Source organism: Spinacia oleracea, chromosome 3, assembly GCF_020520425.1.
Source record: "Spinacia oleracea cultivar Varoflay chromosome 3, BTI_SOV_V1, whole genome shotgun sequence".
Classification (NCBI taxonomy): Eukaryota; Viridiplantae; Streptophyta; class Magnoliopsida; order Caryophyllales; family Amaranthaceae; genus Spinacia; species Spinacia oleracea.
In genome coordinates, this window is record NC_079489.1 from 16408727 (window position 1) to 16425265 (window position 16539).

General features: G+C 35.9%; 1 protein-coding gene across 1 annotated transcript; it reads left to right on the forward strand.

Annotated features, from left to right (window-relative positions):
• The first annotated feature begins 3319 nt into the window (after positions 1–3319).
• LOC130469408 (uncharacterized) lies at positions 3320–3913 on the forward strand. Its single transcript, XM_056838701.1, has 2 exons — positions 3320–3423; positions 3641–3913. The coding sequence occupies exons 1-2, from the start codon at positions 3339–3341 to the stop codon at positions 3859–3861; spliced, it is 306 nt and encodes a 101-aa protein (XP_056694679.1). The 5' UTR covers positions 3320–3338; the 3' UTR covers positions 3862–3913.
• Positions 3914–16539: the final 12626 nt, after the last annotated feature.

The window sequence follows — 16539 nt, forward strand, 5'->3', positions numbered from 1 at the left end:
CTGAACCTCCGTCTCCTCACAACCACCACTCCTAACCAACACCACTCCTCACCTCCGTCACCACCTTCGCCCCCGCTGCCGTCGTCAACACCCGTCCCAGTGTCGACTTCCTCAACATTTCCTCCATCGACCTTTCTCTAACTCTCCATAAAGGGCTCCCACTTGGCTCCGGTCTCAGATCTTCGGCGGCTTCTGTTGTTGTGAACTCCCTCTTTGGCTCCCCTCTATATCCAATCGACCTCATACACGACGAACTTGAGTACGAATCTAAAGTTTCCAGTGTACGATTAGCGAGAATCTAAGCTATTGAAGGGGGAGCGTTGTAATCTAAAACTATTGAAGGGTGAGCGTTCAGATGTACGATTAGCGGGGCAGGGCCCACGGCGGTGGCAGTGACGGATAGGGAGGAGAAGGGAAGGGAGATTGGAGAATGAATGGTGGAGTGTTTTGGAAGGGAGGGTGCTGTTGTGATTCAACAATTTGATAGAGTGGGTGCTAGAGTTGTTCTTCCACTTTCTCATTCTCTTTTTCTGGTTCATTTGATTTACTCACTTCCCCTTCTTCAATTTCTTTTTTTCTACCTGTTGTCCTCCACAATCACATTCTTTGTAAATTTCTTTCCCATCTTCCTCTTTTAATTGTGGTTGTTTGTTTTCTTCTTCTTTCCCATATGAATTGTGTTTCTGGTTTTTTTTTTCCTCAAAGATTTTGTCATTTTTGATCAGTTTTTACAGATTAGTATTGACTATTGAGATAGGTAGGGAAGGAAAGTAAATTGTATTTTTTTGTAGAAGATTATTTGAAATTTTGAATTAAAATTTAAAACAACAGTGAAAAATCGCATTATGAAAAACGTTGTAGGTGGTACTGGCCATTGAAGAGAGAAAAACTACAGGGACTGTTTTGATCGATCAAGTTGTCCAATAGAGTTTTGTTTACCTCCCAAAATAAAACATTGGTACAAACTTCTAAAAAATGGAAGCTCTTTCATGTGTGCGTACCTAGCTTAGATATCAAAGCAACTACTACTCCGTAATATTTTGTTCTACAGTTCACAGTTTCCACCAATGTAGAGCATTTAGTGACATATACAAAAATTGAAGGGGACCAATATATTTAGTTGTCTTGGATGGAAAAATAATACGGAGTACAATAGACATTAAAAATGTCAGCAACATCAACAACATTCAACACTTAGTTGTGTTCATAACTAATAAACTTGATTCCATTTCTGTAATATAAAAGTCGTTTCGGTATTTGGTGCAACTTAGTTTACAAATAGGTGTATATTGTGCAATAAGTTCATAGATAGGTGCATTCTGTGAATTTTAAACATGACTTAACGGAGGACTAACGGAAGGTCGGCTTAGGGGTATTTGGTGCAAACTTAGGCAAAAATAGGGGTATATTATGTGATTCAAAAGACGCGAGGGTATTTGGTGCATTCTTGCAAACCTCAGGGGCATTTCATGAAAAAACCGTTTTAAATAAATTATTTATATTTATATTTAAACATAAATGTGTCGTTAAATCCACTATTTGTTAAAGTTAGTGCTTGTTTAACTTTTTTGATTATAAGTTATGCGTGATAAGAAATAATTATATTGTTTCGGAATAAATTTAGATATATAACCTTTTTCCTTTGGTTAATTATTATGCATATGATTAGGTGGTGAATGTTTAATGGTTAAAATGTTTTATCCGAATATCACCCAATCCACACGCAGGGATAAATGGACGGAATGTGGTTGATGAGTAAAGTGGGTGACGGATAGATCGGGTGGAGCAAATGAATACGGGTAATAAATGCGGGTGATGCTATACCCGATCTAAATCCCACCCATTTTCATTCCTAAAACTAATACGAGAATGAACCCGCCCAAAAATCTCATGACAACCCTCGTAAACAAGAAACTGATGGTTGATGACTACCCATTTTCATCCCTAGAAGGCTAGAACTAATACGAGAATGAACCCGCCCACTAATATTTTTTTAAAGTTGATGACTACCGTCTTTAAGGGTTACATTTCTATCCCAATAAACAAGAAACTGATGGTATGTTACATTGGTTCCTTAAAGTTCTAATAAATACTATTTGTAATTTGTATGGGCCCAAATGCAATATTTAACAAAAATATTAAACAAATGATGTTTTGAAAAAAAAAAATCGAGAACAATCTAAGAGCATGATCAGCCCTATATTTTAAGACTTGAGTTACGCTGACATGGTATATGACTCACCTAATCTTAAGATTGAACAAAGTAACTTGAGCATTGAAGTGGAAGCGTTTTGCCAAAGTCTTAAACTGAGTCTTGAAAAACTAAGACTCCTTGTGTGAGTTGAGTAAAATAATAAAATAATAAATTGTGCATAAATATACAATAATATCTTACATGATAATGTTTTGATGTATATAATAGTCAAAATTTATAGTCAAAATTTTCATACTTTGAACACATATTTCAAGGCGTAAAAAAAAATCAATAATGAAGGTAATATATGTAATTTTTTTTTTAAGTACCTTCAAAATATTGTTGTTAAAAAATCTTTAAAACATTGTTATTATACAGAGTACATCGATTAAATAATGATTAAATTACGAGTCAGTCAATATAGTTAAAGAAAAGACATGAAATTGGAGAAGGGAAGATCATGGAATTTAGAAAAAATAAAAATTGAAGATGTTTTATAAGAGAGACACGTGACACTCAGATTTCTAGCAAAAAATTTTGTTATTAAATATTACTCCGTGTCTCCGTAATGTAGAAGTGCATAAAAAATTTCTCTAATTTCCGATTTTCCATCGATCTCACGCATTTAATTGGGTAGTATTGGTAGTAATTTCAATATTCAAGGATTTTAGCAAATACTTCGTATATCTTATTGCACGCAATATTTGTTTATTATTTAAGGAAAGAGATTAACATAATTTGGTATAGTAATGCAACGGAATATATTCTTTTCCTGGATTATAATATTTAGGAAGACATTACAAAATAAAAGACTCGTTTCATTTTATTCGAGGAAGGTGATCAATTCAATTTTAGTAAACTAACTAATGCTAGGGATATTAAAAAAATTCGACTAAAATACTTATACTAATATTAGCTACGAATATATTTCCTTAATATTTCTAGGAAAATAAATTAATTAATTAAGTTTCATATTCCAAATTTACGATCTGAATATATTTAATTCCCTTAATAATTTTAGGAAAATAAATAAATTAAGTTTCATATTCCAAATTTACTATCTTGTATTTGCTATAAATTCAATACAAGTTTAACCTTTTATGCATCCATAATAATCTAATATCATTCACCCTTTATTTTAGCAATGGCACCAAGTAATCGTAATGGACCTTCTCTATTTAACATTTTCTTTGTGTTCGTTGTTTTGTCTCTTTTGCTCATAGCCAATTGTAAGTTATGCAAATACTTTAATGTTTCTTATGTACTAGGAAGTACTAGTTTATACATATACATATGATAATTTTGCAGTACTACACTACTAAGTACTACGTATATAATGTGAGCATCACTCAAATAGTCAAATGTATTACACTATATATATTTTATTAAAATTGCATTTAAAATGTTTTGGTTTATCCTTTGATTATTTATTTTGAATTTATGTAGGTGACGTTGATAATGGTGAAAAGTACAAAGGATTGAAGATAAGAGAACAAACCAAGGAAATATTGAATGGAGTTGAAATGATGAAGTTTGGCCGAAAACTTGCAAAACCAACATGCGTGGAAAGGGCTTGCGGCTTTGTAAACCCCAATGTTAATTGCTATTGTTGTAATCCTTACTCATGTTATGATACTAAACAAGAGTGTGACAAAGTATGTCATTAAGCTTAGTTTTATATGAAGTATGACTTCAAAATAATTAAATAAAAAAGCTATTTATTATTTTATTCTCTTATTACCCAAGTTTCTTTCTCTTTCAATTATTATAAGCATATTAGAATTTAAATGAATAAATACTCCGTAACTTAGTACCCGTGCGATGCACGGTTTTTATAATCTAAACATAAATTTGTATGAAATTTGTTAGAAAATTATCACCAAAGTAGAGCTTACGTATATTCTCCAAATTAAAATTAGTTACTGATAAATTTATCATTGCTCATTCGGTGTCTTATTTATCCAACCAATTAAAACAAATAAGAGTACATAGTTAAAATGGAAATTTCATGAAATACCCCCGAGTTTTTTCCATAATTCACCAAATGCCCATCAATTTTCAATAATTCATAAAATACCCCTCACAAATGACTTAATACCCCAAATACCTCTTCATGACGTCATAATCCCTAATTAAATCACCTACCATCTCATCTACTCTTTACTTTGAAAGTAATACCCACTCAATACTCGCACAACCGCCCAATCAACCTCATTACCCGGTCTCTTAACACTTACACCATTTGCTTTATTAAAAAGTCGGGGCCTGTACACTCGTACCTGCCTACAGTTCTCATACGCATCCCCTCCATCCACGATTGGAACGATACCCACCCCTCTCAATCCCCGGCCGTCTCGAGAGGTACAAACTAAAATTTATACCCTCTTCATCACCACCCTCGCATGTATCTATGCCCGCCTCAAACCCACACTTAGGCTCAACTTTGGTAAGGGAGTTTTGAATTTTACAACTCTATTCTAGAGATTTTGACAATTAGTTTGTCTGATTAGAGTACGGAGTAATTATATTGAGTAAATAAACAAAATACTATATTATATAAGTAAGTAATAAATTTTATTTAATATATTTATAATCAATTAGATGAAGGATTAAAGACGCAGGAGATCCAATCTAAAATTCATTCTCACCCCATCACCCGTGACGTATACATTTTTAACCCCCATCATCCACCAGACTTTTCTCCATCACCGCCCACTTGGGAGCGGAACCACAGGGGATCTTCCAAAAAATCCTCCCCACTGATATTCTGACATCCCTATATTCCATAAACAATCCAATTTTTCTTTGAACTAACTTTTAAATATATTGACAGAAGTTTATTACGAAGTACTAAAATTGATTGTATTAGCTACAATATTGATAAAAAATATATATTTAAAAGTGACATAGATAATTATGATTATGTGAGTGTTCTCAAATCCAATCAATTCAAACTTGCAACATCACCAAGGTACATGGGTACATGGGTACATGTTATCCTTATACCAGTCTACCAACAACAAATATGTATTTGTTAGTCAACATTGGTCAACATTAGTCAATCATCTACGTTTATCTTCGTTGTAAGCCCAATCTAAAATCAAAACTCGCGCCATATTCAAGTGTGATGCACCATTTACATATATAAATTTAACTTTGCACAAATTTCAATGTATCATTGCAATACATTAAGATATGAAAAGTTTTTTCATTGTAAACATATTAATAATAAGGAAAGTTAATCATTTAGATCTTATGATTTTGGAAATAATTGATTACAATACATCAATCATAATTTCAATCAATGTGCCCTTAAGACTTCAATAAAATGAGCGGATAAATTATTATCCGTGCTTCGTATGAAAATATTACGATAATGAGAATGTTTCAAAATTTGTTTTGATATTTAAGATTAAGTATAGGTTAGGGCCCGTCATAAAAAAATGTATGTGGCTAGGGGTCTCATTGTTATTTAACATTGAGCCTATAAAATGTTTGAAACAACCTTGTTAAATATATTAAATCAAGAGTTCTCGTTTGTTATGCATATCCATATTCATTATATGACACAAATTCTTAAAAAGTTGATAGTATTATAATAATTTAATTGATAGTACATGTTCAACTATTATAAGATTTTCTATGTCGATCGGTTATCATAAATTTCATGCAAATATTTTTTTTGGATTATAAATAATAAACGATCAAAGGTAAACGTTCATTATACATTATTCACATCCACTATATGTAGTATGACACAATTTCTAAACAAAACATGATACTCGTTAATTTACACTATAAGAGAGGGAAATTAGAGAGCGGCATCCGACCCGCTTTTAAAATAATTTATTTAAAATAAATATGTGACAGGTCGGGTGATAAACGGGTGATGGATCGGGTGATGGATAAAAAATCATCACCCGCATCCGACCTGCATCCATCACCCGCTTTTCATCCATTTGATTGTTATTTTACTCGTTTAATTATAGCGAGTGACCTGATTAATGGATCATCGACTGAATATTTCCATCCCTAGGTATTATTAGTCGTATTCGGATGAAGAGAATTTGGCTCAAATTAATATGATGAATTTCGATTCGAACAACTGTAGTACTGGGGCATTTTCCTTGGACTCAAGTACCCATTGCTTCTAAATGGACCCAAGTACCCATTTCAGCTTCTTCTTTTTATGTCTGGTTGTGTTACTAATCTTATTAGGGTAATGATAAAAGTCGTAAATTACGACATTTAAAACGCGTCACAATCTTACTTACATGCCACTCTTTTAATGGTGGCATGGTGCCACAAGGATGTGACTCAAAAACTTTTTTTTTTTAACTATCGACGCCATAGTTTTATTATGAAAATATTAAATACAAAAAAAAAAAAACAATTCTTTTTTGAGGTAAGAACAAATTTATTATATTCTCATTCAAATATATATTTATCTTTTAAGTTAAAAAATAGATAAAACAGAAAATATATTCTAATAATTTTTTTTTTGTAATTAATAAAATACATTTATAGTAGTATTTGCTAATAATATATTTTTATGCACTAGAGTATATATTTTGATTATTGCTACCACTAGTCTAATTTAAATGAATAAATACTCCGTAATATTAGAGTTAAAATATCCTAATTTTTCTACTTTTACTAACGTACTCCGTATTAATTTTGTTTTAAGGAAAAAAAATCATCTACTAAGTTACTGAGTTACTCGTTTTTCTATTTAATTTCTCATATAAAATGTCACGCATTTAAAGTGTGCATTAACACTAGTTTAGTACGCAGTGGAATACAACTTACCAAGTTTACCAAGTAGTCGTAAAATTTATGTAATTTTAGCAAATATATTAAATTGCACGCATTGTGTATTTGTATTTCAAGGAAATAAGGAGATTCACAGAATTTAGTATAGTAACTAGTATATTACCCGTGCGATGCACGGTTTACATATTTTAACTTTAAGTGTAAAGGTAAATTAATCTTGAAAAGAAACATAGAAAAATTCGTAGATTATTTTATTCCTTTTCATGCATCACCCATAATTTCATGTTTGGTATAAAAATCAGTTATCATCATATACTATGAGAATGCCAATCCTCAACTTGAACAGTTGAACCCGCTGGGTTGGTCCGATCATTTATAACACGAACCGTTAATAATCCGCAAGCTGGAACCCAAAACCCAATCCGATTATATTCAACCCAAACCGATTTACTTTATCCATACCATACAAAATTGGTATGGGTAACACAATAAAAAAAATGAGATGGTATTTTACTTTATGCAGCTAGAGATGCCTTTGAGACGCGACAGGGGTATAAAAGGAAATGCATCTCCTCTCCATTACTCATTCGTGTATCCACACCCGCATCAAACCCACCCTTAGACCTAACTCTTGTTTTTTTTTTTTTTTTGTATTCTGATTTGAGTAAATAACAAAACATTATAATAGGTAGATTAGTAGTAAAATAATTGTTGATATACTACTCATAATCAATTAGGTGAAAGATAAGTGGGGTGAGCAGGTACAATCTAAAATGTCATCATCGACCCGTCGCCCGCGACGAATACATTTTTTAACCCCATCACTTGCCAAACTTTCCTCCACCTCACTCACTTGGGCGGATGTGCAGGGGGATCTCCCGAAAAACCGCCCAATGACAATCTGACATAGATCCCTATATTCGGTGAAAAATTCGTTTTTCCTTTCATCCAACTTTTGAATATATTGACATAAGATTATTGCTAAAATTCATTGTATTAGCTAAATAATGTTGATAAAAATATATATAGTGACGTACATAATTAGGATTGAGTGAGTGTTCCCAAATCAAATAAATCCAAATCCGCCTCATCACGAAGGTGAGTACATGTTATTGAAGGAAATAATGCCCTTGGTCCAAGTATGCATTCTATGTTAAGTCTAATGAATGCGGTTCAGTATTAATTAACAAGTTAATAATTCAGTGAGATCAAGTGAGCTGAATGCCTAGCTAGAGGCCGCTTCAGTTCAAGTGGAATTAATGATATTAATCCACAGCTTACTCTTGACTGAACCCGTAGGGTCACACAAATAGTACGTAAACGGATCAAGTATTTAATGGCATTAAATACTCCATCTATGAATATTCGGAACCGACGGATCTTGGTTTCAGTGGGAGCTAAGATCGTCACAGGCAAGAAATGAATACTCCGGAAACGATGATATTGCCGGAAACGGAAATATGGATCGTATCGGAAATATAAATATTATCCAAGTCGTAGATGTTGCCGGAAACGGAAACATGGTACGTATCGGAAAATATTATCGGAAATGGAAATATTGCCAAAATCGGAAATATTGCTGGAAACGGAAATATTGTCAGAATCGGAAATATTACCGGAATCGGAAAATAATTCCGGAAACGGAAATATTAAATATTTGTTCGAAACGGAAATTAATTCCGGAATCGGAAATATTAAATATTGTTCGTATCGGAAATGAATTCCGGAATCGGAAAATTTAATCGGAAGCGCATCGTACGAATAAGCATCGGACGAGGCCTGCCGGACGAGGCCCAGCACGAAGCCAGGCCATCGCCCAGCAAGCCAAGCGCGCCGCACAAACAGCCACGCCAGGCCCAGCGCAAGGCCAGGCCCAGCAGGCTGCGCAGCGCGCAGCGCGCGCGGGCGCTGCGTGGGCTGCTGCTCGCGCGCACGCATGGGGGCCCATCGTGGCTGCCGTGCGTGTGTGTGTGCAAGTGTTTGTGTTCGTGCACGTTTCCTAAAACATGCAGAGTTCGGTTAATGATTAAATTCCTAATTCTATTTGATGAATTAATTAAATTAGAGTTCTTGTAGGATTCTAGGTTTAATTAATTTGTATCTGAATAGGATTTCGATTCCCTTTCCATACCCCTATAAATATGAGGCTAGGGCTCACAATTTATATAAGTTTCAAAGTATTCAAAGTGAGTTTTTGAGAGAAAAATTCAGTCACACATTTGCCTATAAAGTGCCGAAAATAATAGTACCTTAAGGGCGATTCTAGTTGGTCAATCTTAAGGCGGATCCGGACGTGCTGTGGACTATCTACGGAGGGACGACACTTGGAGTCCTAAAGACTTGTTCTTGTTCGGTTCGGGCGCAGCTAGGGAAGGCACGCAACAAAGAGTATGCATCTAAACTATGCTAAATGATTATGTGTAAATAATATGTTGTCCTGGGTTAATGGTTGTTTCCGCATGATCTATGTAATGTCATATGTATCATAACCTAACAGTGGTATCACGAGCCCCTTATTATTTTCATAATCTAAATTGCATGAACATGGTTAAATATTACAAATTTGCAAGAATTAAAAGGGGTGATTAATTTTCGTAATTGTTAATTAATTGCAAATTGCGTTTATTTAATTATACGTACGCAGTTTTTCGGCAGTTTCTTCGTTACTCATCCGAATTGAGTGATTTTTGTGTCAATTCCGCATGTAAAAGGCATTCTAAAATTTTGACAAAAAAAAAATTTTTCTGCCGAACCCAGAATTCTCAAATTCGAAGCCTAACTATGACTTTTCGAAGGTTTTAGTTTTTCGAATGCAAAATTTCGTAAATTTAAGATGTTAAATTAAATATTTGCGATTCTTGTTGATAAATCTTGAATTTTTGATTGACCTACTGCATATGTTTAACAAGTTTGAATGCCTAGTCTTGTTTATTATGCAATCTAATTTGTAATTATGAGTAATTTGTTGAAAATTAGAATAATTTAGAATTAATTTGATTTTCATAATTAATTGTAATTTAATTAGAAACCTATGATTAAAAACCACCATAAAAATTGTAAATTTATGATAAATTTTAAATTTTTATGACCTAGACTTGAATCGATAACAATCGGAAATCAATTGGATAATAAATTTTCGATTTTTCGCCCTAAAATTATGAAATTAATAATATTTATTAATTTGTCATTAATTTTATAAATTTTAAATTTTTATGCGATTCGTTCATAAAACTTGCACGCACAAAGCAATGGACGCTTCGTGTTACCCTTAAGGGGTGTTGTATAATGAGGCATGCGACGACGAGCAAGGGAGCTCGTCGCCCGTGCGGCACGAATGCAATGAGCAAGGGCGTAGTGCACGAGCACAAGGCAGCAGCCCTGCCTTGTGTCGTGTGCCACGAGCAATGGACGAATGGGCATGGGCGAAGGGCGAGCCAAGGCAGTCGCGTGTGGGCAGCATGCAAGCTGCGCCACAACGCGCGCTGCCTCGCACAAGAGCGCGCAGCCTCGCGCGCAGCGAGCGCAAGCTCGCGTGCCACGAGCGCTGCGCCCAGCATTGCTCGCGCGCACAGCGAGCGATGTCGCCCGCCCAGCGAGCGATGTCGCGCGCCCAGCGAGCGATGTCGCGCGCCCAGCGAGCGATGGCTCGCGCGCCCAGCGAGCGATGTCGCGCGCGCACTGCGAGCGATAGCTCGCGTGCGATGAGCGCTGGCGCGCGCAGCGAGCACCAATGCGTGCGGAGGCTTGCGATGGGGATGCAGCAGCTATGCGACGAGCGCATGGGCTGCGCGCACATGGCCAGCAATGGCTGTGTGCGTGCGGCCCATGGGCGTGCAACGCGTAGGGTGTTTGCGTTACGATTAAAGATCGTTTTGAATGTTTAATTTGAAAATTCCAGTTCACGTAATTTTAATTAATTTTAAAATTAATAATTTAAATTATTTTCTTGGATTTTAATTTTGAATATTGTAATTATAATAAATTTTATTTATTCTAATTATTTTACTAAAATTAAAATCATGAATTAATTTAAATACGACTGAAATTAAATTAAATTTTTGGATTCAATTATAAATTTATATGAGCTTTAAATTTTAACTAAATTTGTATGTTTCCGGTTAGACTAGAAATACATTTTTATGTTTAAAATTAGTAAAGCATATAAATTTATTGGTTTAAGTGGGAGCGTTTTTTAGTCATAAACTCTTGATTAGGTCTACTAATCCTTAAGGTTAAAACAACTTGATTAGAATTAATAAGGACTGAATAATTGGTAGATTGTTGGTGCCCTTGATTAATTGCTGCAAATGTTTACGTGATGCATAATGTGTTTTGCTAACCAGCTATGTGGGCCATTCATGATAATGAATGGGTGAATGGTATATATTGTATATGTACTGTTTTACAGGTTATGAAGTGACTAGTATGGCCCAAATAGGATAGAAAATATGGTCTGCGTACCATTAATTTGAATGTAATTGGTCTAAAGTACCAAAGTTATTTTTCAATTCAAATATGGTCTGCGAACCATCAAATAGTTGTAATTAGTTATAGCTTATCCTATTTGAAGAAAATGGTGCCTCCCACGGAGATTTTCAAGACGGACTTTGAAGTCAAAGCTTCAAGATGAAGTCGGGCCATACTAGATCACAAATATCTTATGCATGTTTTAAGTTATTTATTGCTTTTAAATATGTCTTAAAATGCATGAGATCAAAAGCTTGATTATGTTGCATGATTAAGGATTTTAGTTCACTTAAAATCTAACCAACATAGTAAGAGCCTTAAGTTCCAAACTTAAAAAATTGAGTTAAAAGGTGCCATGCCAAAATATACACTTGCTTGGATATCCTTTACATCAATCTAGTAATAGTTTTCGCTCAGCGAGGTGTTACTTATTGGTCCTAAAGGGGCAAGGTACACAAATAATTGTGAGTACATGTTAGTTTTGGTGAAACTCAACGATATAAGTAAGGAGTCCTTTTATGTCGTGGCAAAATCGATAGGTTTACCTAATAAGTTCTTAGACGTACCTATCAACCAAGAATAGTTTCTAGACTATTAGCAAAAGGCTTTTGCTTACCTAAGATGTTCTAGGATTAAGTCGACAAACTGTGCTTAGTTCTTCAATGATTTTAGGATCTTGGAATCATTTTATTCACACCTGCCGGAACACATAATTTGAATAAAATGCTTAATAAACATTGAATTATGCATGTATGCTAGAATTTAAGTTTATTAAGAGAAACTGTGAATGGTTATTTATTTGTTTATTCTTTTCAATTGTAGTTATTAATATGGCAAACAACAATCAAAACATCATCATGGGTTCTGAGCTTATGGTCAAGCTGAACCTGACAAATTTTCTTGAATGGGAAGCTAAGCTAGTTGAAATAGTCAAACTCAATGGACTTGAGTATGTACTGTCACATCCCATGCCAAGCTACTATGCCAGAGACATGACCCCTGAGAGATTTTACGCCTGGGATGCGGATCTCAAAAAGGTTATGAGTCTCATGCTGAACAATATCCCTGATGATTGGGCTAAAAGGTTTGTAGCCTATGAACCTTTTACGCTCATCAAGAATCTGAGGGATATCTGTCGTGGAAGTACGGAGGACAGGGACCTGAACGTCCATGAGTTGATTGAATCAATGTCTGATCTAAAGGTTAGTTCTCCCAACAGGTGTTATAGGATGGAGGTCCAAGAAACACATGTTCAGCTCCTTCGCACTAAACAGAGGGTAGGCGTCCCACTGAGGTTCCATGTGGATCTTATGTGTTCATATTTTGATCGCCTAAGTCTACTAGGAACACCAATAAGCGAAAGGATGGCAGTCTCTGTCTTGCTTAATTCACTACACAGTGGGTTTGGTCGCTTCAAGCAACTATACCTAAGTGAACCAAGAGAAGAAACAGTTGCAGAATTTATTCACCTTGTCAGAAAGGCTGAAATAGTACTGGACTGTGAAGCCAAAGATTTACTCAAGGCTAGAAAGAGACCATTCAAGAAAGGTGGAAAGTCCAAGGGCAATGCTAAATCAAAGCAGGACAAGTCTACATCAAGCTGTCTTTATTGTGATGGAATAGGCCATTACAAAAGAGAATGTCCAAAGCTAAAGGAAGATCAGAAGAACGGAACAGTCGTTCCATCTTCAGGTATTTTCGTTATAGACTGTATACTTGCTAATTCAACTTCTTGGGTATTAGATACAGGTTGTGGCTCACACTTATGTTCCAATCCACAGGGACTAAGAAGAAGTAGAAAGTTAAGCAAGGGTGAAGTCGACCTACGAGTGGGAAATGGAGCACGGATTGCTGCATTAGCCGTAGGAACTTACTATTTGTCGTTGCCCTCCGGGCTAGTTTTGGAACTGGAAGAATGTTTCCATGTTCCAAGTCTTACTAAAAACATCATTTCAGTTTCTTGCTTAGATGCTAAGGGATTTTCCTTTTTAATAAAAGACAATAGTTGTTCGTTTTATTTTAAAGAGATGTTTTATGGATCTGCTAGATTAGTCAATGGACTTTATTTATTAGATCACGACAAACAAGTATATAACATAAATACCAAAAAGGCCAAAAAGGATGATTCAGATCTCACCTATCTGTGGCACTGTCGATTAGGCCATATAAACTTGAAACGCTTAGAAAGACTTCAAAGGGAAGGAATTCTAGAACCATTTAACTTAGAGGATTATGGTAAATGCGAATCATGTTTACTTGGCAAAATGACAAAGCAACCTTTCTCTAAAGTTGGAGAAAGAGCAAATGAACTATTGGGTTTAATCCATACAGATGTATGTGGACCAATGAGTACAAATGCTAGAGGTGGTTTCAGCTACTTTATCACTTTCACTGATGACTTCAGTAGGTATGGTTATGTCTACCTAATGAAGCATAAGTCTGAATCCTTTGACAAATTCAAGGAATTTCAGAGTGAAGTAGAGAATCAATTAGGCAAGAAGATTAAGGCACTGCGGTCTGATAGAGGCGGTGAATATCTGAGCTATGAATTTGATGACCATCTGAAAGAATGTGGAATTCTATCAGAATTGACTCCTCCTGGAACACCACAATGGAACGGTGTGTCGGAACGGAGGAACAGAACCTTGCTAGACATGGTCAGGTCAATGATGGGTCAGGCCGAACTTCCATTAGAATTTTGGGGACATGCACTAAATACAGCTGCACTCACTATAAATAGAGCTCCGTCTAAAGCTGTCGAAAAGACTCCATACGAATTATGGTTTGGAAAGCCTCCAAATGTGTCTTTTCTTAAGATTTGGGGATGTGAAGTATACGTCAAACGATTAATTTCAGACAAACTTCATCCAAAATCTGACAAATGTATCCTTGTGGGCTATCCAAAGGAAACAAAGGGGTATTACTTCTACAATACATCTGAGAACAAAGTGTTTGTTGCTCGAGATGGTGTCTTTTTGGAGAAGGATCACATTTCCAAAATGACAAGTGGGAGAAAAGTAGACCTCGAAGAAATTCGAGTCGAACAACAAACTCTAGAGAATGCTCAAGATAACATTCAGGATGAAACTCAGAGATCTTTAGAAGAATCTGGTGAGAATCATGGTCAATCTAGAAATGTTACCCCGCGTAGATCGCAAAGATATAGATCTCAACCGGAAAGATACTTAGGTATTTTGACGAACGAGAGCTATGACGTTCTATTACTTGAAAGTGATGAACCTGCGACTTACAAGCAAGCTATGACGAGCCCTAGCTCCAAGCAGTGGCAAGAAGCCATGCAATCTGAATTAGACTCCATGTCTGAAAACCAAGTATGGGATTTGGTCGATTTTCCAGATGGCTACCAAGCCATTGGAAGCAAATGGGTTTTCAAACTGAAAAAGGACAAGGATGGGAAACTTGAAGTTTTCAAAGCTAGATTGGTCGCAAAAGGTTACAGGCAAGTCCACGGTGTGGATTACGATGAAACCTTTTCACCAGTTGCAATGCTAAAGTCTATTCGGATAATGTTAGCAATCGCTGCATATTACGATTACGAAATATGGCAGATGGATGTCAAAACTGCTTTCTTAAACGGCGTTTTAACAGAAACTGTGTTTATGACACAGCCTGAAGGTTTTGAGATCCAAAGAATGCTAAAAAGGTATGCAAGCTAAAGAAGTCAATCTACGGATTGAAGCAGGCATCCAGGAGCTGGAATATACGTTTTGATGAAGCATTCAGTGACTTTGGTTTCATCAAGAACGCGGACGAATCTTGTGTATACAAGAAGGTCAGTGGGAGCAAAATTGCTTTCCTAGTATTATATGTCGACGACATATTGCTTATCGGAAATGACATTCCTATGTTGAACTCTGTCAAGATTTGGCTTGGGAAATGTTTTTCGATGAAGGATCTAGGAGAAGCACAGTACATATTGGGCATCAAGATTTACAGAGATAGATCTAAAAAGATGATTGGACTTAGTCAAAGCACTTATATCAATAAGGTGCTTGATAGGTTCAAGATGGCAGACTCCAAGCGAGGCTACCTACCCATGTCTCATGGAATGACTCTAAGCAAGACTCAGTGCCCAAAAACACTTGATGAGCGTAGACGAATGAATGGGATTCCATATGCATCATTGATTGGTTCAATAATGTATGCTATGATATGTACACGCCCGGATGTTGCGTACGCACTCAGTGCTACGAGCAGATACCAGTCAGACCCAGGAGAGGCGCATTGGACTGCTGCCAAGAACATTCTGAAGTACCTGAAAAGGCACAAAGATGACTTCCTGGTCTATGGTGGAGATGATGAATTAATTGTTAAAGGCTATACGGACGCAAGTTTCCAAACCGACAAAGATGATTTTAGATCACAGTCTGGGTTTGTCTTCTGCCTCAACGGAGGAGCAGTAAGCTGGAAAAGTGCTAAGCAAAGCACCATTGCGGATTCTACAACTGAAGCGAAGTACATTGCTGCACATGAAGCAGCAAAGGAAGCTATATGGCTAAGGAAGTTCATAGGAGAACTTGGTGTAGTCCCCTCCATTAAAGGACCAATAGCCCTGTATTGTGATAATAACGGAGCTATTGCACAGGCAAAAGAGCCTAGACACCACCAGAGAGTCAAGCATGTACTTCGTAGATTTCACCTTCTACGAGAGTTCGTTGAAAGAAAAGAAGTCGAGATAAGCAAAATTGGAACTGATGACAACATATCAGATCCATTAACTAAACCTCTGCCGCAGGCGAAGCACAACTCGCACACTGCAGCTATGGGAATCAAGCATATTGGAGAATGGCTTTGATGTCTCTGTTTAATGTTTTAAAGTTTTAGAGTTTAAATCTTTGTAAAACATTATTGGTTAATCATTCACAATAAATGAAATGAATTCATTTTTCCATTTAATTTATGGTTTATTAAATGATGAGTCCCTTCAATTTGACGATATATTCAAGATAGACTGTCAGGACCAGTCCTGTGACTAAGAAATGTCTATCAAGTGAACTTGAATGTCAAAGGTTGAAAATGGTCCCTAATCGGAGTTTTCTATAAAATTGGACGCATAGAAAACGTTAGACGATTAGAATGCAAGA

Bases quoted from the DNA above. Each gene is read 5' to 3' on its own strand.
- LOC130469408 (XM_056838701.1), top strand. From the start codon at position 3,339: ATGGCACCAAGTAATCGTAATGGACCTTCTCTATTTAACATTTTCTTT. The intron at 3,424-3,640 runs GTAAGTTATGCA...GAATTTATGTAG, and splicing joins TCTTTTGCTCATAGCCAATT to GTGACGTTGATAATGGTGAA.